Source organism: Vanacampus margaritifer, chromosome 16 (genome assembly GCF_051991255.1).
Source record: "Vanacampus margaritifer isolate UIUO_Vmar chromosome 16, RoL_Vmar_1.0, whole genome shotgun sequence".
Classification (NCBI taxonomy): domain Eukaryota; kingdom Metazoa; phylum Chordata; class Actinopteri; order Syngnathiformes; family Syngnathidae; genus Vanacampus; species Vanacampus margaritifer.
In genome coordinates, this window is record NC_135447.1 from 15059419 (window position 1) to 15084194 (window position 24776).

Here is a 24776-nt window from a genome sequence, read left to right on the forward strand (position 1 = left end):
TGCGAAATATCATATTAATGCATAATGACCTTCTTATATTATTCTGTATGCACAATTGCTCCTGAATTTGAAGTATATATTTTAACCACAATATAATCTGAAATCAGAAGTGAATAGTGATAAGCAAAGCAAAGCAAAACAAAAAAACTGAAATGTTATGTTGAACTAAATGCTGGCAATACTTATAATGAAAAACTGACGTTTCAGTACTGTACACTAATGTATTTCTCTGGTGTGCCTGCACATCCATTAAAAGTAAAATTTAACAACTAAGCGCTTTTTATCTGCCTATTTCTGAATATATGTTTGTGTAACAGGGGAGTAAATTTGAGAGAGCATTACAAAACCTGGAATCAGTCTGAAAAAAAAGTTCACATTCGTCTTAGATATGCTCCTTGTCAACCAAACATTTTTATCAAATTCAAATTTCAATAAAGTAAATCATCAGTTTTGGATTAAGATATGGGCAAAGTGGGACAACATTTTTGATGACTAGATGTAATTAAAAACAAAACAAAATTTGATGACCCGTACAAAACACACCCTAATGTTACCACATGCATCAACTAAATCTCATTTTGCCAATACAATAATGTAACATTTAGAACAACCATGGTAGAAAAAAGTCATTTTATTGAAAACGAAAAATCACAAACTAGACACACACACACAAAATAAAAAATAAATAAAAGGTAAATGCTCACACAACACACATGCCCCCCCCCCCCCCCCCCCCCCCAAAAAAAAAGTCTAAATGTGATAAAAGTATCAGGCATACTTGAGTCTCCAGTGGATGAACAAAGGCATAGATGAGCACAGTCATTTTCCCACAAGGTACAAAAATACACAGCATCCATATTCAAAACATTAAAACCCCACAAGTTTAGACATACCGTCTGCATTTCAAAAAAAAATCTCACTCCTGGAACTTTCTAAAAAATATATACGGTACGTTTAAAATGGAGCTAAACCCCAAAAAGGGTCAAAGTAACGGACTCTCTTACAAAGAGAGAATGAAAGTGATACACGACGATAACTTTCAAATCTTTCTAATCATGAATCTGATCCTGCAGCCAAGAGACCCTCGGCACTCTAAGACAAATAGTTGTATTGTATAAGGCTTCTCAATGATCTGCCTCTCTTGCATAGACTTCTTATTTTCATAAACCAACCAAAACATTGCATCAAGTATTACATGAATATAAAAGACTATCCCACATCCATAAAAACTCTCATGGACAAAAATGGAAAGCATTAAATTGTCCTTGAGAACAAAGTCCAAATTGATAAAACGTAATATACTCTGTGGAATTGATTATAAACATCAAAGCACAAACATCTGTTAATAGTGCTTGCAGTTCATATGTGAAGCACAGAATTTGAACCGACTTTGGTTCCACAATTAACATTTCCTCATGCATCTCCATACAGCATTTTTTTTTTTCAGAGGGAGCTTGAAGAAACTAATGACGCTTTTTTTTTGGGGGGGGGGGGGCGGTACCCTTTGGTTGTGTTTTCTATGTGCCTGTGCTCTTTTCAGAATTAGATTAATATCATCTTATTGCAATATGTAAGGTCCCTTGTGATATAATTGTGTAACCTTCCGTGTTCACTATTTTATTCTGATTCTACTGTATGGAAAAGTTGTATACCAGAGAATAACTAAAGCAGTGTGAAGCTTCCATAAACGACTTTGAAATTGATGCTATTGTTGCCAGAAGCACAACCGAACTAATAAATTCAAGCAAGCCAGGTTTTAAAATACTGAGTGTGATGATCACAAACAATAAAAGTGTCAAATATATTTGCATAAAATGCAACAAACTAAAATGAAATACAGTGACTCAAGAGAAGTTTGGACTTTGACTAAATTTGTCGCCAAGCAAGCCCTTAATACTGAGCTCAGTGCTATCGCCACAGCATCACGCAATATTGCAGCAAACACTTCTAAAAAAGTAAAATAAAATTTAAAAAAAAGAGTCCCATGTGACATACGCCATCACTCCACGGGGCCTCCGACACTGTTGGTGCTGCCGGTCTTGACCCCAGCTCTGCTAATGTGCAGCCAGGGCAGCTTGGCACAGTTCTTGAAGAGCTGCTCGATGGCGACGTGACGCACGTGCAGCTCCGACGCCAGCGAGTCTTTCTCCTGTACGGCCGCGGTTAATTCCTCGAAGACCTCTGCGGAAGGACACATGCTGAACTCAGTCAAACCCAAAAACATATAAATACGTTTTTTTAATACTTAGTGCTTGACTGTCTTTGGGAGTGAAGGACAAAGTTGGAGTTTTTTTTTTTTGTTTTTTTTTTTTAAAAATGTTTGAGCATACAGACGGCTTTGATGCAGCCTCTGATTTGAAGAGGTCACTTAAAGCAATGGTAGTTATTACCAGAAAAATGGCTAGCAGGTGGCAGCAGAGTATAAGAGATCAACGAGGGCCGTGTTGCGAAAAAAGCTCATTTACCCACAGTTTTTAACAGATTTGTGAATAATGATGAAACTTAGCTATATTCTAATGCTAATTGCTGCGAAACGGAAACAGACAGAAATATGCTCTTTTTTTCCTGATGAAAGAAGAGACAAATCTTTCTTTTGGTAGGTTCCATGTTTTTCATAGTAATAGAACAATATTCTGTGGGCCCTGGGAAAATCAGTCTAAATCCAGTAAAACGGCGAAGAGGGTTGCTTCAGTAAAAATGGCTAGGAGTGAATGAGTTAATTGGTTTATTTGCATATTATCCTAGTTGGGCGGACACCTTCTATCTAAATTTGGCCAAGGCATTTTTTTACAACACTCGATTTAATTCTTCGTATTCATATATGATAGAATACTAAATATGAAAGGGCTGGACGATTATGGGAAAAATAATCAGGATTATTTAGATTGAGATCACAATTAATAAAATCATTATTCATTGATTTTAAAATATTTTTTACTACTCAAAACTATGATCATAGCCTTACGCCCATTCATCCCTTCACATTGAACAATTTATTCTTGAATACTATTCTTTTTATACTGTATATATCTAACATAACCTTGTAAATATATGATACTGTATTCAAGCCTCTGCCATTTTTATTCTTCACTTTCAAACTTTACCCTCCATAATATTTATTTTATCTTATGTTATTTTCACAAGTCTGGGGACTTAGTGGGCTAACCTAAGACCTCAGGGATTTTATTTTGTGCTATGTCATGTGAAAATGTGTTTTGGTATTACCACAAAAAAAAGTCCTTGGATATATTTTGGCCTCTTAGGGGCAGTGTGGTGCCATGTATCCATGGTGTACACGCTTACAATGAGAACAAAATAAACTTGCGATTGAATTCTATTAAAATAACTCGTTTTACACAAATTTGGAAGAATTTGTGCCTTTGAGTAGTGTTATCTTATCTGTGGGTATGCGTTTCTACAGCATTTGTGTGAATATTAATTATTTAAAGGACTTATTACGCCCAAAGTTGATGCTAACTTCATGTTAGCATTTGAATGTGATTCTCCGTTCACTTGCTTTAGTATTAGCGCTAGGCTTACGTTGTGTTCGAAACTAAGCATGTTTTGTATTTAAATACACACCGTATGGAATTCTCCTTATCGTGTGTTTAGTTTTATAGTTAACTACAACTGGAGTGTCATTAAACAGCTTAAAGGACGCTTAGGGATGGCAGAATCGCACTTAATCGCTCGGGGCTAGCTATAAACTACGTGCTGCATTCGGGGTCCTTTCACAATGTAGTGAACTTGTTAACGCAGCGCAGCGTTCTGCACATTAATTATTTGTCTTCGATCCTTACAGTTTAACACATTCACTGCCATAGACGGCTTTAAACGTCAAAGACAAATTTTTTTACTGGGCTGGTAGTGAATGAGTTAATGATCAAGAGAAGCTAAAATCGAAATCGCGCTAACATTTCAGTTAATCGTCAAGCCCTAAGAGTTAGCCATGTAGCAGCTAGTGACCAATGTGCATTTGTGTCGGCCAAATTGGCCAGGTAGACATTTCGATTTAAAGAAATGGACGGACATTGAAAATTAAGTCCTAACTTGCTAATTTCTCACCAATGACTTATACCTCCTACTTAAGCGTCAGCCTAAGCACGCAGCTCAAAAGGGGCATGTGGTATCTACACAAGAATCACTACCGGTATTCATATCAGTGCGCTCCAGTGATGACAGCCCAAATTGTTAGCAAGGTAAGAGAGCTTCGCTTTGCACAATAAAAATGTCTGAAGATGAGAAATTCCAATGCATCAAATTACTATGCAGATAGTAGTTAGATTTTTTTTAGCATGGCTAACGAGTACAAAGTAAAATCAGCTTTTGAAAGGCGATTTAGATTTTTTTATTTACTATGCCAGAGTGCGTATTATGTTCGAGAAATTATGGTAATTAAGGAAAGGGTGATACGACATGCACCGTGAAGGTAGACAGCTGTTCTTTGCATGGTACATTGACTTCATGGAATCCCATTTTTCAACCTTTACAAAAGTGTCTGCAATCTTCGAGCAAAAATGCCCATCTCCAATAAATGACAATTGGATTTGCAGAATGACAATGTTTCCTTTCTGCACAATGTAGAATCCTACTTTGCCGCCTCCATTTGGAATGCTGCCAAAGTGCTGCAGCACTCCTGACTGAATGCAACTCTAACTGGAGGCATTTCTTCAAGACGTCAAATTAAAGAAATAGCATTAGCTCATTCACGCCACTTACTTTGAATCTTCATGAGAAGTTCGGTGTTCAAGTGATGCAGCTCATCCATACACATTTTAGTCACTAGAAGAAAAATAAACAGAATGATGACCACAACGTAATGTGTATGTAGCGAATCATGCTAAAATTCTGTACCCACTAAAAATGTGACCACTTTGGAATCACAGTATGTTAATTTGTAACTTGATACATTTCAAAACGCAGTTTCAGCGGTGTGCTGGTTTGTCTTTACACATTTAGCTCAAGTAATTGTTAGAATAAATGTTCTCAAGTTATCCCATATTTACTCGTATAATATTGCAAGGCATAACTAATGCTCTTGCAGCTTATCACAAGATAAGGACTGGAACATTTTGCTGTTGGATCGCCCTGTAAAAAAATAAAAAGGGCTCAGGAGTGTGCCTCAGAGCAGGTCTGAGATGTAACTGAGCACAGGTCTGTCTGTTCTCCTCGCGAGTCAAAAGAATCTAAGTCTCTTGATTCCTTCCTTGTCTATTGTTTATTAAATGTTCTAGGTTGACAGAACCTGACAGTCATGAAAGTGAAACTTTGTGCCAGCTTCACACATTGGCTCACATTCATCTCTGCTGTGACCCTGATGTTTGCGCTCCGTCCGCACTCCCCCTGACGGTGAACTCCGCATATGAAGAGCTTTCCTGCCGCCACTGGACCATACGTCCCCTTGCGAGTTCTGCAGCCTCCTCAATTCCTGGGCTGTGCGGCAATCCAACATCCCCATGGTGTAGTCGGGCAGCCGCGTAGCTTCCGCTGGTTCCCAGCGGGGGGCGTAGCGGGGCACCTGGGCTTCCGACTGAGGCAGCAGTTTGCGGTCGCCCTGCTGGGTGTAACAGAGAAGCCTGGATCCGCGTCTGTTGAGGCCGTTGGAAGGGACATTGTCTTTGTTTTGGGCGTACTGGACGATCCGATTCAGTTTTTGACTGAGGGCTTGTTTCATGCCCTCGTAGGCACTTCGTGAGACCTTGGAGTGTGACAGCTTCTGGTTGGCGATGAGGTGACATTTCTCAAAGCAGTCTCTGTGGCCGCGTAGAGACTTTGAATGCAAAAGGGTGGCAGCAGAAACACCTGTAAACACATTAACAATACAACTTAATAGGTTGATAGGCAGAGGCTCAATTATCGCCTAGTTTATTCAAGTAATTGCATAAAAGAAATGCACTTTGCACTTGTAAACAATAATTACCGATATAAAACATACATGTGAGGTACAGGTATTATTTTCCTCACATTCTACACCAGGGGTCTGCAACCTGTGGCTCTTTAGTCCCTTTCCTGTGGCTTCTCGTGGATCTCTAAAAACATGTGTAGATTTCTATTTATGTATTTATTTTTTACAATTACATTTAGGTATTTTTTGCTTTTTTGATATATTACATTATATATATTGTATTATATTTTAGATTATTTATATTCATTATTATATTGTTATTTCATTATTCATCTTTCAAACATTTTTTGATAAAATATTCTTTGAATGAATTTGATTTAGGTAAACAAATGATTAAATAAATATTCTAAATATATATATCAGAGACCAAATTTGTAAGTTGTCAGAAAAAGTTTATAAAAATACCCGAAAATGTCCAAAAAGTGACCATAAAATGTCCAAAGAGATTAGACATTTACCACATGAAAAAATAAATTTACCATAAAATGTCTTTGGAATTGGCCAAAAAAGGTAGACAATTCATTATTTAAAAAAAAAAAGTCAGAAAAGAAAACATTTAAAAAGTAACGATAAAATGTCCAAAAACAAAAGAAGAAATCCTGAAAATTATCATATAAAGCAGTGTTTTTCAACCTTTTTTGGGCCAAGGAACACTATTTTCTTCGAAAAAATCTCAAGGCACACCACCAGCTGACAATGTTAAAAATTAAAACTCTGTTGCCTATATTAACAATATAAAGCCATTCTTGTCAAAGTTACCTCAATATGAATCAAATAAACAAAAAGAAAAAAGTGTTTTGTCATCTTTTTTATGTTTACTCACTCAGTGTGAAACCTGGGCCTGTTTGGATGAACACAGAGAAGATATTCTGGCAGGAATCGACGAGAGGCACACACGAAGCTCTTCCTCAACAGCTCTCAGTCTCTCTCTGTTCTTTGTTTTTATGGCAGTCAGACTTGAAAAGCTCACCTCGCACAGATATGTCGTGGAAAATGGGAGCAATGTCAAAATAGCTTTGTTTGCCAGAATGGGGTATTCCTTGGCAGTAGCCAACCAAAAACTGTCCAAAGGCAGATCAGCAAAGCTTAGCTTTAAACCACGATTTTGTCTCAGTTCAGTTAGTTGCTCATGCTCCTGTAAAGTCATGTCCTTTCCAACTGATACTGAACTGTATGGGTGCCTGACCCAGTCAAGGCTTTCAGTTGAGGTTGAAGAGAAATAAAATGACATCTTTTCCTCAAGCATTTTCAAATGTTTAACTATTATCTCACACGATGCAGCAGTGTTAAAATCTTGCAGTTTCTTGGTAAGGGGGAACATGTCGAGGTTGCCACGTTCCACATATTGTTGCCAGAGGTGCAACTTTGAACGAAATCCATTTATTTTATCTTTACTTGTAAGGAAGTTTTCATTTCGACCTTGCATTCGTGTGTTCAGATCATTCAGATGATGAAAAATATCTGCCAGGTATGCCAGCTTTGCACACCACTCATCACTTGCAAGCAGCTTTGCGTAATCGGACTTCTCATTTGTCAGAAACAATTTAAGTTCCTCTCGCAGTTCGTACACCCTGGCGAGCACCTTGCCGCGCGACAACCATCGAACCTCCGTATGAAAAAGCAACGCTTTATGCGTCGCTCCCATTTCTTCACACAAAACTGCAAATATGCGACTTTTCACAGGTCGTGACTTAACAAAGTTCACCATGCGCACAGCATCATCCAACACAGGAACTAGGTCGGCTGGTAAAGTCTTGGCTACGAGGGCCTCGCGGTGTAAAAAACAGTGCGTAACAATCACATCTGGGTTCCTCTGCTTCACTCGGCTTACAAAGCCTTTGATGCGCCCGACCATGGCCGCAGCTCCATCAGTGCAGACACTTGTGCAGTCTTCCCACTTAAGTCTTCCTTTTTCAAGGTATTCTGATGTGACGCGAAAAATTTCCTCTCCTGACGTTTTTTCTGGCAATACCTTGCAAAAAAGGAAGTTTTCTCTGATCGCGTCTCCATCCACAAAACGCACATTGGCCAATAGTTGAGCATGTCCACTAATATCAGTAGACTCATCCAGTTGCAATGCAAATTTCTCACTGATCCGGATCTTTTCCAAAACCACACTTTCAATGTCTGCAGACATGTCATCAATACGTCTGGAAATTGTGTTATCTGAGAGAGGAACTTTGGCTATTTCCTTAGCCGCTTCAGGTCCGAGCATCTCATTCACAATAGCTTTGCAGGCTGGCAGTATCAATGTCTCTGCCACAGTGTGGGATTTTTTTGACTTAGCAACCAGTTCAGCGACGTGGTAGCTAGCTTTCAGGGCTTTCTCGTTTACCTTTGTGGTTTTCCTCATAAAAGTTGTCTGTTTCTCCATGTGTTCACGCAGACGAACAAAATAGCCCACATCCTTGTTTTGGAGAGAAGGGTGTTTTGTTTGGAGATGGCGTTTAAGCTTACTTGGCACCATAGCACTGTTTGATAGCCTTTCACCACACACCAGGCACAACGGTATCGGTTTCGTCTCATCCCCGGTAAAGGTAAATCCAAGTGAAAGATAGCTTTCGTTGTACTGTCGCGCGCTAGAGGCCTTGGTCGAGCTCGCCGTCTTTGCTGTCTTTTGACCACCACTCATACAAGGGCCTTCATCTGGGTCCGAATTCTGTCCAGGGTCCGGTTCGGAGTTAGCATTTTTCCTTTTCAAAAACTTTTGCATCACTGTCACCGTTTTGTTTTGCTAGGCACCTGCCGCCATCCATGCATCACTAATCCTTGTTTCAAAGTAGAGGGCAATCAACAACTAGCGACGTGCTGCCACCTACAGGCGAAGATTTATGATTACTGCCACTCTTCCGCCACACTGCTCTCACAGCCGACAACAACACGTTATTGGCAGATAATAATTAATTTGTTTCTAAAAAATGTTTTTAGACCAATTAAGTGAAATTGGATAATTTCCCATGGCACACCTGACTATATCTCATGGAACACTAGTGTGCCGCGGCACAGTGGTTGAAAAACACTGATATAAAGTACACAAAATTGTCAAAAAAGTCCGAATTAAAAAACAAAAAAAGTCAGAAAAGAAAACGTCTAAAAAGTACCTACAGGGCTCTACACTAACTTTTGCACTGGTAGCACTAGTGCTACCAACTTTTTCCATTTGGTCACACCCCACAGGTGACCACTTAAACCATTGTAATTAAGTAAAAAAATAAAATAAAATAAAAACCCACTGATTTCACACTCATCATTCTTCTTAATGTATGCCAGCTTTTATAGAATGATAGAAAGTCTACATTGTTTAGATATGAGCAATTATTAACGGTTAATGCATTGATTTGACTTTTTTCTGTCGGAGTTTGAAACGTCCGACAGTATTTGAATGCAGCTGCAGTTTGGCTCGCTGAACGCTGTCAATGTAGCTCCGGTTAGCGACTACAAACCGACTACAACAAAATTGCAAACAAAGACTTGTGTCGTATCATACAATGACAGACTAATTAACAGACTGATTACCTTTCTTAGCGTCCTTAATTGGCAATTAAATAGAATGTCTAGGTGGCGTCCTGTTGATGTTTGAAGTCGGCAGTCCACGAGCTGCGAAGCCTTCCAGACAATTGCATCGACATCAATGTATTACTTGGAAGGCTTTTATTTTGAAGTTGGCCTCCGCAGTGGGTTCCGCGGACTACGTACGTACGACCTGAGTCCCGAACCGTTTGATGCATACGGATCACGGCCGTTGCACCACTCATTTAAACATGAAGTCGCGCCGTGCGACTGGATTAATTTTTCCCCAGCACAGACTGTACAGTTAGCCGCATTTGTGGGTGAAATGGTCGCAGTCTCGAGCCCTGACCTATAAAATGGCTAAAAACAAAAGAATAAATCCCCAAAAATTACCTAAAATGTCCACAAAATTGCCAAACTGTCCAAAAAGGGAAGAAGAGGGGCAGAACAAAAACCATAATATGTCCATCCTGTTTTGTTTATCACAATGTTCAAAGGTTTTGCGGCTCTGGACAGAATTTCTGTTATTTATTTGGCCTAAAATGGCTCTTTTGACAGTAAAGGTTGGAGGTTGATTGTGTGTGGCTTTAAAAGGCGGGGTTTGAGACTGCAGGAATGGCCGTTGTGAGCTCACGTTACCAACTGCCTCTTAAATGATTAACCGTTCTTCACTAAAACGATTGAAGGTGCACTTGCGGCTGTGTCAATCCTTAACCACGCGTGGGAGAATTACAATGCATACTAAGTATCAGTGGAAGGCAATGCTAATTAATCACAGTAACAATGTTTAAGCTATATTGTGTCAGAGTAAACATTGCAATTGATCTTCTTTTTTTAAGTGTGAAATTTTGTTGTTTTTTTTACATTCTCTGCTTTTTATGCACTCATCTTAACTAGGTCAGCACCACTGCAATAACTTTTTGCTTGGACTGTTTTTGTCATCAAATTACTAAAATTATTCTAATCATTATTGTAGCCGGGACGTTTTCGCAGATTGGCTCTAAAAAAAGGTCACGATGGACAATTTTAAAGATGTTGAATATTTATGATTGCAAATCTTTACGTGTAAGGTTGAGCCACGGACGCCGCGATTGTAACATTAAAAGGACCGATAGCCGATTAAGAAATGATCTGAAGCTTGCACGGTTCCCAGACACAAATAGAGGAGAAACTGGTTTGTGTTGACTGTGTACACTCAACAATGTTAAAAAATTTGTATCAGTACTGTATATGTGTTTCCTGCATTATGACAGCTATCAAAACAGTACTTAACCACTGAACTGCCAGTGTAAATGCAAATAAATATTCACCAGTAGAGGTAAAACTGTCAGGTTGACCCATCACAGAATCCCTGTGGTAAAGCTGCTTATGGTGTATGAGATTAGCAGGCGCAGCCTTTAGATTGCAGCCATAACAGAGAGCACAATCTCAATGCAAACAAAATCTGAGAGAGATTTTTTAAGTGAGATTTTCTCAAAGCAGTACAGTTTGACTCCAGTTCCACTGTAGCTGTCTTGTTTGTTCATTTATTTATTTATAACTCCAATATTCTACGAACCCTAAAAGTCGCTCAATAAACATATGCTTTAAAATTCCCCCCCAAAAATTAAGAGCTAGAGTTTGTTTTTTCCCCCAAATTTTGATGCTAATGTTTTCCCTCTTAGTGAAAATGAATATCGGCTCCAAATATCGGTTATCGGCGTCTTTGACTACTAATAATCGGTATCGGTCCTGAAACAAACCATATCGGTCTATCTCTACGGCTCAGTAGAGGTTTTGGTCCATTACACACAAGTTCATAGTTATCTATTTTTAGCTTTGCATATTTAACAGTCTGACTCACATCCAGGTCAGACCTTTATAACGAATGGATTAGTCTCATGGAAAAGTGACACAGAAGATTACCAAGTCATGAGTGTGTAAATAGGTTTTCTGACTTTCAAATTGTGTTTTCCTGACAGCCGTCACTATTTCAAACAATCTAAGTATAACACATACTGTCGACGAGCAATTGCTTTCTAAATGGGAGGAGAGAAAAAAATATCTGCCCACAACTGAGGCAGCACCACAACATCCAAAGACCTCACTTCTACTAAGCAGCTTAGCAGTACTTGTCTTTTACAGTCGTGCACACAGACTATTCAGTGGAGGGGAATGCACATTGTTAAGCACAAATGCCACTGACCCATCGTACATCTGCTTGTTAAACAAATGAAGTTACTGACATAATTTGTTCTCTCCGCTATTTAATTCAACAAGGAAGAGTAACCCCTCAGTTGCTACTGGTGCAAGCCAAGTGGTAAAGGTATAACTTTGCAATTCTTTATAACTATTTTAAGCAAGAAACATTTGTTGTGTAAAATGTGTACACAACAGAGATCTGCTTTTGTGCTCATGGCGACGCTGAAAGGCAAGGGAACGAAAATTGTAGAATACTCGTGAAGTGTCAACTTTAGTTACACAACTACTCAAGTCCTCTCGTACAGTAATTATTGGATTGGCTATTGTTGACATTTAACATTTTCCATTTATATTTTTACTGTTTTTGAATTTACTTATAGGTATATAGATGCCATATAACAATGTGTAGTTAAATGAATAACACTGTGATAATGATTTTGTGAAATATATTGGAACCTCTCACTCCCTGCCAGCTCTTGAGATAAGAATGTGTATGTTTTAAAAGTTGTCAAGTTCTCATGTCATTAGTCATTTGGTCGTAAAAACTGAAGGTCCAAGGTCAAAGCCTGTCTACATCATTTCTCCGAGGCTGGTGGGGAGCTGAGATAATCGTATCAGTATCATCATTTCTACTTATTAAGAACACAAATTCTTTGTCAAGTCTAAGGGGGGGAGAATCTTTTGTACTAGTATAAAGCGACTGTGTGTTTCCATATTCGACACACTGGAAGCTTAACATCACCTTTCGAATGTAAGCTTTTTTCCTGTGTCTTAAGAGCTCTTAATAAACTCCTTGCAAGGGAAACTTTTTCATGAGATCTCAATTCTGATTTATTTGAACACGCAAAAGATTACACTTAATAAAGTAATCAAATAATGCCTTCACTATCAAATGTCTAGACGAGAGAGTTGATTAAACACAACTGGCTTTGATTATTTAAGGCCACCATTAAGGCATTCATTGATTAGGATGTTCATAATGTTATTGTCACGATGCGTCCACGGAACGGCGTGGTGACTGTCGATGTGTGGCGTGGAGGACCCAAAATGCAGGAAGGCAGGAGAACCACGGCAGGAGTGCGGGTTAGACCGTTATGTTTTATTGTACAAACTCAAAATTCAAATGACAGCACAAACTCCGGGGGTGACCGTGACAATGGCAATGATCCCACAAGGGACTGATCACCACCCGGGAATTAAATGCACCCACACTAATTAGGGGACTAGTCACACCTGGGGCCAGGCACAAGTGGCTGAGGGCCCGGATTGGTCAGCCTGCGGAAGGGCAGGCATCCACTCAGAACCAATCGGGGCCCTCAACCAAAGCCAGCTCTACCCAGACATGACAGTACCCCCCCCTTAAGGGACGGATCCCAGACGTCCTAAACAAAGTCACCGTCTGTAGTGGGACCCGGATGAAGGCTCCGGCGTAGAGTCCAGGGGCTGCAGCGGCACAGGCGATGATGCCAGGGGCTGCAGCGGCACAGGCAAATGATGCCAGGGGCTGCAGCGGCACAGGCGATGATGCCAGGGGCTGCAGCGGCACAGGCAGATGATGCCAGGGGCTGCAGCGGCACAGGCGATGATGCCAGGGGCTGCAGCGGCTCAAGCGATGATACCAGGGGCTGCAGCGCAGGACGTACGCCGCCGGAACTGGAAGCGGGCGCTGTACGGGGGCCGCCAGAACTGGCAACGGGCGCTCAACCAGCGCCGCCGGAAACACTGGCAACGTGCGCTCCGCGAGCGCCACCAGAAACATCGGCAAGGGCACTGCCATCAGCGCCGCCGGAAACACTGGCAACGTGCGCTCCGCGAGCGCCGCCAGAAACATCGGCACGGGCGCTGCCATCAGCGCCGCCGGAAACACTGGCAACAGACGCTACACGAGCGCGGCCAGAAACATCGGCAACAAGCGCTGCACGAGCGCCGCCAGAACTGGCCACGGGCGCTCCCCACGCGCCGCTGGAAACTGGAAGCGGGCGCTGCATGCGCACCGCCAAAACAGGAACGGTACCTGCCTCTTGATCCGCTGGGTCCGTTTATGGTGGGATCATTCTGTCACGATGCGTCCACGGAACGGCGTGGTGACTGTCGATGTGTGGCGTGGAGGACCCAAAATGCAGGAAGGCAGGAGAACCACGGCAGGAGTGCGGGTTAGACCGTTATGTTTTATTGTACAAACTCAAAATCAAAATGACAGCACAAACTCCGGGGGTGACCGTGACAATGGCAATGATCCCACAAGGGACTGATCACCACCCGGGAATTAAATGCACCCACACTAATTAGGGGATTAGTCACACCTGGGGCCAGGCACAAGTGGCTGAGGGCCCGGATTGGTCAGCCTGCGGAAGGGCAGGCATCCACTCAGAACCAATCGGGGCCCTCAACCAAAGCCAGCTACCCAGACATGACAGTTATCTATTTTGTTATTTGTGGGCATTCTTACGTGGCTAAAGTTTGATTAAATAGACTGTACGGCACATTGCTTATTGTGTGTAGTCTTTGCACTCAGTATACTAATGATACGTGAATTACTATAAATATGATGAAAACAAAGCAATCTTGTTTAAATAAAATTTTAAAAAAAACACACCAAAGGTGTGTCTATGAACAGTCACCCATCTTACCTGCTTTCCGCTCTTCGGTTACTATGGGGTACAATATTGAGGCAAGCTCTGTACTTACGCCACACCGGCTAGCTAGCAACAAGCTTTGGCTGGCTAACAACACGTTAACCAGCGTTGTGTTGTTTTAGCTTTTTTTGTACACCAAGATGTAACTTTTTTTTTCTTTAAAAAAAATGACAATATACAGTCTGTTGGCGTCCTCTTTGAGTTTGTGACTATATGGGGCACAGGGGTCGATAATGTTTCCATAATTAATTACATTAGCTGCTGTGTTTAACATGCAGTTGTCTACTTTAGTTTAGAACTTAAAAACGAAGTACTCTGCAAGGACGCTCGCATATTGACACACTTGAGAGGCGCTGAGAGCCACTTTTGGAGACATGTGGGGCAGAGGTCATTGGTGCTAAGGTGTCAAAGAGAGCTGCATGGCAACACATGGTAGTGTGTGTAGTCAGCAGTTGTGTGGCCTAAATAGACAACAACATTGATCTCACATGAGCATCAGCTAGATGGCAATGTCCTACTTTTATAAGTCTTGTATACAGTTTTTACCATGAATTGAGAATGCAACTGACATTTTTTACAGTGAACTGCCGCTAGGGACCGGGCCAGCACATAATTAGTGAATATCTGCGTATAATTGATGCCCCCATTATAAATGCATAGGGAAAGACAAAATATAAACATATATATACATATTTTAACCCCAAAAATGTATTGTAAAAGCAAGCAAGGATTAACCAAAGAAGCACACACACCCCACCTTGCAAAAAATAAAATAAACGAATATGAATAATAGTTTGCAATTAGGTTAGCTGGTTGGCTCGTGAGTCATTAGTGGGGTTTCCATCCACCCATTTTTATTCGAATTTTCAAGAAATGCGAAAATAACACTGAAGGGAAACGCTAGAAATTCGAAAAAGGGCTCAGAATTCGCAAAAAAAGTTTTTACGCTTGGAGGGGGCATATCGAAAATAGGAAAATGCCAATTATAGAAACAGCTTTTGCCAATAAATGCTGACAAGACCGTATACACGTCGCACGTTTTGACCGGATATTACGTTGCACGTACATTTGTCGTCACAAAGCAATGGCGGACAATAAAGTAAGGTAAAGTTGAGGGAACGACGAAACCGAAATATTTTGGGAATTCATTAAAGAAGTGTATATTAATGCAATTTTAGATGGAAAACAGCAAAGAAACTAGGGGTGTCCCGATCTGATACTGATATCGGATCGGTCTCCGATATCAGCCAAAAAAACAGTATCGGATTTTTTCTGTCCATGTGCAAAAATTTCCGATATTTGCACTCATATATACAAGCAGTCCATTCCATCCTCCGCTCCTGCTTTTCTATCCAGCAGCGTCTGCATCGAGCATGCAGAGCCCACGTGATCAAACAAGCATGCACGTGAATTAGCTTTTAGCTAACGGAGGAGGAGAGAATGTAGGCATTGTGGGAGTATTTTTCATTGAAAACGGAAAAAGACACTACAGCAGAGTTGCAACATTTATCAAGCACAAGTTCTCCGTGGTGGAAAAGAATGGGGGAAGTGTAATACAACGAACCTCATTAAGCATTTGAAAAAGTATCACAAACGACAGCATGAGGATTTTGAGAAGAACACTGAGGCGACTAAACAACTCTCCGGCTCCGTTAGGCAGTCAACGCTGTCGGAATTCACAGCGTGAGAAACTCCCACTGGACGGTAAAAGGGCTTCAAGTATCACTGAAAAGATCGCTGAATTTATTGTGTTAGATGACCAACCCCTGTCAGCCGTTAGTAATGTCGGCTTTAAACGCTTAATTGAGCACCTCGAGCCTCGCTACGTTATGCCGGAGGGAGGGAGCGAGGGAGGGAAGGTGGGGCAGAGAGACAGAGAGAGAGGGATTTATTAAAATGCAATACATACTTATCACATCTCTATGGTGTATACCGCCACTTACAGCGGCGGAGTCCCCTCTCAATATTCACAAAAGCGGTACAGATGGAAACGGGCATAAGTCGCATGTCCGTTTTGCGCATTTTCAGTATATTTGCTTAAAAAATTCTAAACAATTGGATGGAAACCCCATTAGTGTGTGGAATGTGCAATGCAACACATTCACCAGGTGCAACTGTCCCAATTAAAAAAGTGAAAATCAACAAAGAGTGTGAAAATCATTATCAGTGTTATATTAGGTAACTCACTTCGAACATTGTAACTTAAGTACCTTATTTGCTAAAAACATTTCTGAAAAGTGCTAGAAAACCCCAGTGAATGTTCTGGAGCATTTGAGAGTCCAAATATACAACTACCAGCATCTTGCAGCAGAATTAATTGCAGGGTAAAGAGTTCGCTGCCAATGAATGGGCTATTTAAAAGAATATGTCACAATAGCCAATGTTGGGCAGCAAATGAGAATCAGATGCATCATTCTGACAATACAAAAGCAGCTGGTAACATTAGCAGGCGTCAGCAAAAATGGATTTATGTAATCAGATAAAACAACACAGCTGTGCTTAGCTGAACCTGCGTGCCTGCTCGGTGAGGGGGAAATGGACAGTTTTTGTTTTTTCCTGTATTCTACACCACAGAACTGCTAACCCACACCTTGACTCTCTGCATTGGAACAAATGATGTCCCAAATTCTAAACAACATTGCCCGATTATTACATTTAACAAGCTACTACACACAATGTGGGTTCCACTAGCCCTGATGTGCTTTGTTTGTTATTCTTTTCTGACACCACAGCAGCTCAGTTGTTCTCTGTTGGGCTGATGTTTCAGGCTACGTAACTGACAACAGCTCACATGATGCAATGGGACAAAACAATGCGTCTCACAGCAAGACCTCCCGATTGAAGAACAGGCTTTCAAGTAAATTGTTTTTATGCTGTTATTTATAAAGAAAACAGATACATAGGCCAAAACAGTTTCCTTGGGAAACACCTAGTTTCCTAGAACTCCAACAAAGTCTACACTTCCTGAACATTCAACATACCTACATTCCTTTTTTTGCTTCCATGGAGAGTGCTAAAAGAAAAAGGTTGGCATGGAGCTTATTATTGTTAGATCTTGTTGGGGCGATGCATCCGTCGTCCGTGCGTGCCACTACCGAGGACCTCAACAAGTCTCAACATTTCATGCAAACGTCAAAGTTAACAGGGAGGGGGGAGAGGATGGGGGCTGAAATCATACTTTGATTGCAAGCTCAGTTTCAAACAATACGTGGTCTGTCCTCAGTTGTTTCACACATCTAGATGTAAATACCGTCAAATGAAAGCTGGAATTCTGAACTTTGTCTCATATTCATCTTTTGATCTGAAACCTAATCTAAATCTAATAACGCCACAAATACGCAGAGCAGTAATGCAGCACGGAGGAATTTCATGTTTTCCTCTATTTCCGTGTTTGGGTATGCGTTCAGCCCTCGTCATTTTTGTCCAAAGGGAGCACAGATCGTCACGCGGTCGACGTGATTACGCAATATAGTCCACTTGCAAAAAGCACAGTGTGAATATGAACCGCACCAAACGAAAAAAAATAATGTCCGCTTTTGGTCCGTACCAAACAAGCGGACAAAGGACTTTTCTGGTCTGAATACACCCTTAGGTGTAATCTATGCAGCAGTACCACCTTAGCCGTGGTCTAATGACTCGTCCATTGTATTTTGTCCAACGGCCAGTAGAAGACAAAACAGGTGGATTTTTTTTGTGCAGAACAAAAAAACTGAGTAACCAAGTATGTATGCAGGGTTTTTCCTGCGTTCAAAATTGTATGGTGGTCGCCTCCAGCTAATTTTGTGCCACCCACAGCCAGACATTACAACCACCGTCTGCTGTTAACATACTTGAGAAACGTTACAGTGCTGTATAAAGAAAAAAGAAAAAAGCCACTGGAAACAATGTAATTCAGTCCAACTGCGGACGCCTTGGACGTCCGTATTTCATGATGAAATGCGCTTGGCCTCATGGGAAATGTGGTTCTTTCAAGGGAAATTGAAGGGGAAACAATACCACTTTTGTCCAAAGGTGCCGCCATAATCATCGAAAGCCAAATGCTGCTTTGTTCTGCTTTAAAGACAGCAGAATCACATTGAGTCGCTACAAGCTTGCTACAAGCAACATGGTGCATTCAGGGTACTTTCACAACGTAGGAAACTTATAAACTCACCATGCTGTTCTGCACATTAATCGTTTTTCTTTGATTATTACATTTTAAAATTAAAGATCAAGAGAAGCCAAAATCAAAATCACAATAAAATTTCAATTGTCCAGCCCTACATGTATGTGTTTGAAACTTTTTTTTTTTTATTCCTCTTTCCATAGCTTGTCAAAAAGCAGTGGCTAAACCAATTTACCTGGCTCAGGCATACTGAGGAAGGTGTGGACTGTTATTTATGCCAAAAGCACTGTGCCCCAACACAGCAGGCAATTGCTGCCTCACTACTGAGACAGCCATCAAAGGCTGGACACATTAAAAAATACATGAGGTGACGGCCATTCTCAAAGCAGCAGAAGAGAAGGAGAAGTATATTAACTCTTTTACTGCCAAGGACGTTAAATGACGTTTAGTAAAAACCTACGGAGGGCCGCCAAGGACGTAAAAAGACGTTCTCCATTTTTTTTTTGGGGGGGGGGGGGACGGGTGGAGGAAAGCCTTGGCCAGCTGTGGTGAAAGTTTCAAGCAGATCTAGTTAGCCTAATGACTATTTTTGGCCCCTAGATGGCAGCGATGACTCTCTTTTGACAAGATTGGGTAGGCGTCAGTAGAAGACGTGAGGCAGAGCTAGAGGGGACAATGGCTGGGGATGGGAAGCGAAAATGGCGACCGGTTGCAAGCAGCTCACGCTTGAGCATTTTTTTCAAAGACGAAAAGCATCGACCAGTGCTAAAGAGCACATTGATGACGACGATGATCATCATCGATGATGATGATGGTGACTCCGAGGTTGGAAGCGTTGACGCCGCAGTAGAAGACGTGAGGTGGAGCTGAGGAAGCGAACAATGGCGACCGGTTGCAAGCAGCTCATCGACCAATGCTAAAGAGCACAGTGATGACGACGATGATGATGATGGTGGCTCCGAGGTTGACGCCGAAGTTGGAAGCGTTGACGCGGCGGCTATGATCACGTCATAAAGCCTCACCGGCTAGCGATGCTAACACCGGAAAACGCGGAGCACAACCGAGCACTTCTGCACAGGCGGACGTTCAATCGGACGATGAAGAGTAGCCCGAGTCCAATGCATATTCATCGGAGGAGTGGGTACAGTCTGCTACTTGCTATTCCCCGGAAAAAAAGTCTGTCAAGAAAGTGTAGCGTCTGCACGCTAAGGGGCAATCGCAGTGAAACGAATCTGTTGTGCAAATCCTGCTCCGTCTCCTTGCACGCAGGGGAGTGTTACAAAAAGAAAAACTGTATTTGAAACATCCACATAATTGTAAATAGTACCACAGTTGCACACATTTGTAAATAGTTTGCGAAATTGTTTTCTCAAATTGTTACACTGTTGAATGGAAATAAACGTATTTTGCAATCAAAAAAACACTTTTTCATTGTTGGTGAAAGCGTTTTACAGAAGTAAAGCACTATTTAGGTGTTTGTGGCATCATTCATGGACAAAAAGAAGTGTACAATTCACTAGAGTGCATGAAATAACATTGTTTCACAAAAAGCTTGTTTTCTCCGTTTTTTGTTTCAAAACAGAGCATTTCGGTGAAACTAACCATTTTCTATTGTTGATTACTGAAAAACGGAATAACGTAGAAACAAACTTTTTTTTCTGATGAAAGATGAGAGTCCAATCTTTCATTTGGTAGTATGTGTGTTTCCATAGTCCAAACACAACATTTTCTGTGGACCTTGAAAGATCAGTCAAAATGCTTAAATCGGCTGGCACTGACGGCATCCCTTTTCTGAAAACGTCTGGCAGTCAAAGAGTTAAAGATAGTACCTAAAAACACTCAACTAACAAGTTGTTTTTTGTCATGGCACATGATCAGGATGGTACCACCTCGGCCTCAATTTGAGACAGGGAAAAACCCTGTATGTGAAATTCGGTATTAGTTCAATTATATTACCCTGATACACACGTGGTACTATGTGTAGCTCCCACCCACTGTGTAAGGGAAGCCCTGTACAACATTCAAGAAGGATATTAGTCAAATCACATCAACTGTGTATGACTGGATGTGATATTATTAGAAGACAGAAGGCTCAGAAAGAGCAAAAAAATCTAAACCACAACATTCGACTTCCCTGTCGCTTGACAAGGAACTATAAATCTTTCACATGTAAGTCTGCTGATAAAACGAATGATCCAGTAGAATTCTGGGAGCCGTTCATCATAATATTTGAGTAGTGAGCCCTACAGAAAAGGGAGATATGCCGACGATCAGAGCCAAAAGAGAGTATAATCCCCTCTGATTGCACTTTTTAACTTCTTCAAATATGGAGACTAGTCATTAATTAAGATATGGAGACTTCAAACACACTCTTGAGTTTGAGTGGCACATCAAACGGGTGAATAGTGTGTTTGTAGCGAAGGCTTCGAGCTTTGAAAGACATGACACTTATTTCAATGCAGGGCCAACATTGCTGAGGCGGGGGGGGGGGGGGGGTTTGACAAAGCAAACCAGATGAGAACCCAACAAATCTTTTAACTAACCAGTTAATTCTGACATTGAGTCATTTTGAAGCAGCGCAAAGCCCAGTAAATATTTTTTTAATTGCAAAAACTTTTCTTGTTAGTCCTTTGGTATTCTTTATAACTAAATGGGGTTGCAAAGTTGACAAGGAAATTTTATACCTATAGAGCAGAGAGCTACTTTTTGGGTACAGACCATTGTGAGGGCTGCCAATTTGAAACAACAAATTAGCTCAAATTTCCTGTGACATTGTTAACTCAATCAAACCCAAAAAACTATGTTTTTTAATACTTTGTCCTTCACTCCCAAAAACATATTTATACGTTTTTTTTATGCAGGCACATAAGGCTTTGACGCAGCCTCTGAACTGAAGAGGTCGCTTAAAGTACCGGTAGAAATTACAAAAACGGCCAGCGGGTGGCAGCAGAGTATAGGAGATCAACCAGGGCCATGTTGCAAACAAGCCGATTTCCCCACAGTTCTAAACAGGGGTGAAACTTAGCTATATTCTCATGCTAATTGCTGCAAAACAGAAACAGATAGAAATATATGTATTTTCCTGATGAAAGAAAAGACTCTAATCATTCTTCTGGTAGGTTCCATGTTTTTTATAGCAAAAGAACACAATATGCTGTGGGTCTTGTAAAATCAGTCCCCAAAAAAACGGGAGCGAAGGGGGTTGCTTTAGTGAAAATAGCTGAGAGTTAAGTAAATAGCTCCCTGTAGGTTTCTACAGTAAATGATTTTTTCCATGATTTCAAAATGACTGAAATGTTAAACATTCACTTATCTTTGTTCTAATTTCAAACAAAAACAAAAGGTGCAGAGAGTTTCCCGGGTCAGCATATTTTATAAAGTTAACAGAAAATTTAAATAAATAGTTCTCTGAAGTTAACTCAGTCTTAAATGGATCACTTATCGGCTGTCAGATTTAAAAAAAAAAAAAAAAAAAAGGCAGATGACGATATACGTGTAAATGTAAATCAGCATGTATTGAGATGCTGTTGTAAATGATCGATAAGAGTCCAGTGACTCTCCACGCTTTGCTTTCCAGCCACAGTTACATATAAGACACAGGCAGCCACCACATTTTTTTGTGTGTGTGTGGTGAAAGCTTATGTGCATTTCTGATTGTCTGGTAAATATGCAACATTGCAATGTTGTCACTGGCAATTCAAATTTCAAATGACACCAAAATAATTGGCTGATAGTCGTCCACCAGAGGTGGCAAATCAAAGTCCAGAAAGAAAAAACCCTGCCACAGTTTGGCTTTAGCCCCAGGTGCTAGCTTGCTAGCTCCCTAGTAGCTCCCATGGTGCTCATTTACCTGCTAGAGAGCTAGCTAGCTAGGTGGCATCAGGGGTTAAAGCCAAATTTAGTAGAATTTTTACTTTCAGGTGCTAGCTAGCTAGCTCCATAGCTAGCTAGCTAGCATCAGGGGCTAAAGCCAAACTGTGGCAGGGTTTTTACTTTCTGGATCTGGATTTGCCACCTCTGTGGTGGGCTTAACAGTTGTTTGGGATACGTAACAATGTTTAGAGATGGTCTTTTATTAGAGCTTACAAGAGTAGACAGCGTCGGTGCACCAAATGAGGTCTCCAGTCAATGTATGTCTACAATGGGGAGGCCCTTAAGGCGTATCAATCAGTCCATGATGTGACCAGCTGATTTAAAAACAAAAGTCATCCTACCTTCAATGCTGAGTTCAAAGCAGACGTGGCAGAAAGATAAGGTCCCTGTATCTGTTTCCAGTTTGCAGACACTGCAGATATTGTCGTCATTCAGATCAATGCTCACAAACTGCTCCTCTTCATCCATGGCGCTTCAGACGACACAGCTGTGAAATGGATCACATGGCTCAATACAAGAGGCTTGCACAACCTAAAAGATCTTCCCTGTTTGAAGTGCATTGCATTTTTTGTCAGTCAAGAGAGAATCTTTTTGTAGTTTTGTGGGTGCAATACAGTCAAAATGAGCTTTTAGAAACTGGTTGTAGATACTGTAATCATAAATATACTTCAAAGAAAATATAAGAGGGACTGAGGCTTGATTTGGATATTGCAGTTTGTTTAATGTTTGACACAGCGCTGATGTACAGTAGCTTATTTTAACCATAATTGAGATTGGTGTATTATTTGCTTCAAGCTAACATTGCGCAGCATAACTGGTCCAACTAAGCAGTTAGGCTGCTCTCGCAATGGCAAATATCCGATACACCTGATTCTCTCCTGATGATATCCAATTCCATTTGAGTTCCCCCCCCCCCAACCCACTTGCACAGGTATGACGCAACTCTAAACTGTGACACTTGAAAGCCAGAAAAGTTGCAGTTGTGTCCCTTCGTCACTTCAACCCACATAGATAAATGTATTCACAATCACAATAAATGATTAGTCACAATGAAAATTCCAGACCAAAAATGTTAATTATTAAGGGTAAAGAATGCAAATGTATACTACGCTACGGGCAAACAGTGTATTCAATAAAATAATTCATTCTTGTAAACAATTTAGTAAAACAATTCACTCATTATTACTGTATTATTAATAATAAATGTAATTAGAATTAACCAGTTAGTAAATAAAATAAATGCATTCAACTGTAATATATATGTATAAAAATGTAAACAAAAGTATTGAATGATAATGCTATTTTTTTCTTTACAATAATATAACAAAACAATAGATGAAGGGGGAAATACATTTTAATTAACCAATTAGGAAACGCGGCTAAAATAATGCACCAGATACAGAACTCTTTATTTATATGCTCGGTGGGCCGTGTTAAACTTTGTAACTTTGGTACCAAATATAAAATAAAATAAAAACAAAGTTTAGCCTCGGTGTAACAGACTTCAATTATTGTTCACAGATTGGTAGTCTATATTAGCAAGCAAACGATTACGTTGGTTATCTTATTAACACCCGATCGGAGTCCTCGTGGACCGCAAGATGTTGGTTGGTGTAAAAACAATACGATGTATGCACTGTATGTGTCCATATCGTTTAAACTAATTCTAGCTAACAATAAGTTATGCTAGTAACAGTAGCTAAACTAGCATCCCCCCCGAGTGGTTACATCTGTATGATTCGTGACCGTTATTCGGCGTTGATGAGCACAAATGTCTTACCCAGCGAGTGTCGCCAACTCCCTTTTATCATAAAGAGACTGTCCTCTTACTCGTCGTCGCTTTCTTTTTGTCGGGCCGCACTACGTTTCTCTTTCGCTCGGAAACGAACCCAAACATCAGTTAACAACCACGCGTCACGGCAAATCCCAAAACACTTAGCAGAAACCTCTTGCCTCAAACCGGAATGTACCACTAGTTTAGCTCATGGGTGACAGAACAAACAGTTTCTTCACAAAAATCGTTAGCACCTCGGTAATTTAAAAAAGAAATCATTACAACCACATGATGAACATACAGGTACATAAATTTTTCAGTACTTACGTAACTTGTCCCTTGTAACATTTACTTTTAATACTCCCCCACAAATGCAGCATATGGTATGCCCTCTGGATGTCGTCAGCATACATGTTGCCATATACGTTTAATCACAAATTATACTATAATAATAATAATAATAATAATAATAATAATAATAATAATAATAATAATAACAACAATAATAATAATAATAAATACTTTCTGTGATTAGATGACAAGTAAAATAGTACGATATTAAGTTGTATTGTTAAATAGGTTTTCTCTTTTTAGTGTCTTATACATGTAAAAGTTGTAATTTGTTTGGATTGCTTTACAATTCAATCTCCGATTCACAAAATGTGTACATAGGAGAGGAACGTACACTCGTTGCACATTTGCATTTGTGCTGATCAATTTCTAAATTAATATGATAATGAGCAGCCCATAATTCATATTGGATATTGCAATGCGTTTTTTTTATGTTATTGT

At 40.5% G+C, this 24776-nt stretch overlaps 1 protein-coding gene across 1 annotated transcript; it reads right to left on the bottom strand.

Moving 5' to 3' along the window:
* Positions 1-738: 738 nt before the first annotated feature.
* Positions 739-24146, bottom strand: c16h21orf91 (chromosome 16 C21orf91 homolog). Its single transcript, XM_077546999.1, has 5 exons — positions 23991-24146; positions 22552-22697; positions 5296-5802; positions 4720-4782; positions 739-2181 (listed from the first exon to the last, which is right to left on the bottom strand). Exons 2-5 carry the CDS (start codon positions 22676-22678, stop codon positions 2000-2002), a joined length of 879 nt encoding a protein of 292 aa, XP_077403125.1. The 5' UTR covers positions 22679-22697; positions 23991-24146; the 3' UTR covers positions 739-1999.
* Between the last annotated feature and the right edge of the window lie 630 nt (positions 24147-24776).

Excerpts from the sequence above, each read along its gene's own strand:
- c16h21orf91 (XM_077546999.1), bottom strand. The coding sequence starts at position 22,678 with ATGGATGAAGAGGAGCAGTTTGTGAGCATTGATCTGAATGACGACAAT. Across the intron at positions 4,783-5,295 it reads GGGTCACAGCAGAGATGAAT|TGACTAAAATGTGTATGGAT; the intron begins GTGAGCCAATGT and ends TTTTTCTTCTAG. Across the intron at positions 2,182-4,719 it reads ACTTCTCATGAAGATTCAAA|AGGTCTTCGAGGAATTAACC; the intron begins GTAAGTGGCGTG and ends GTCCTTCCGCAG.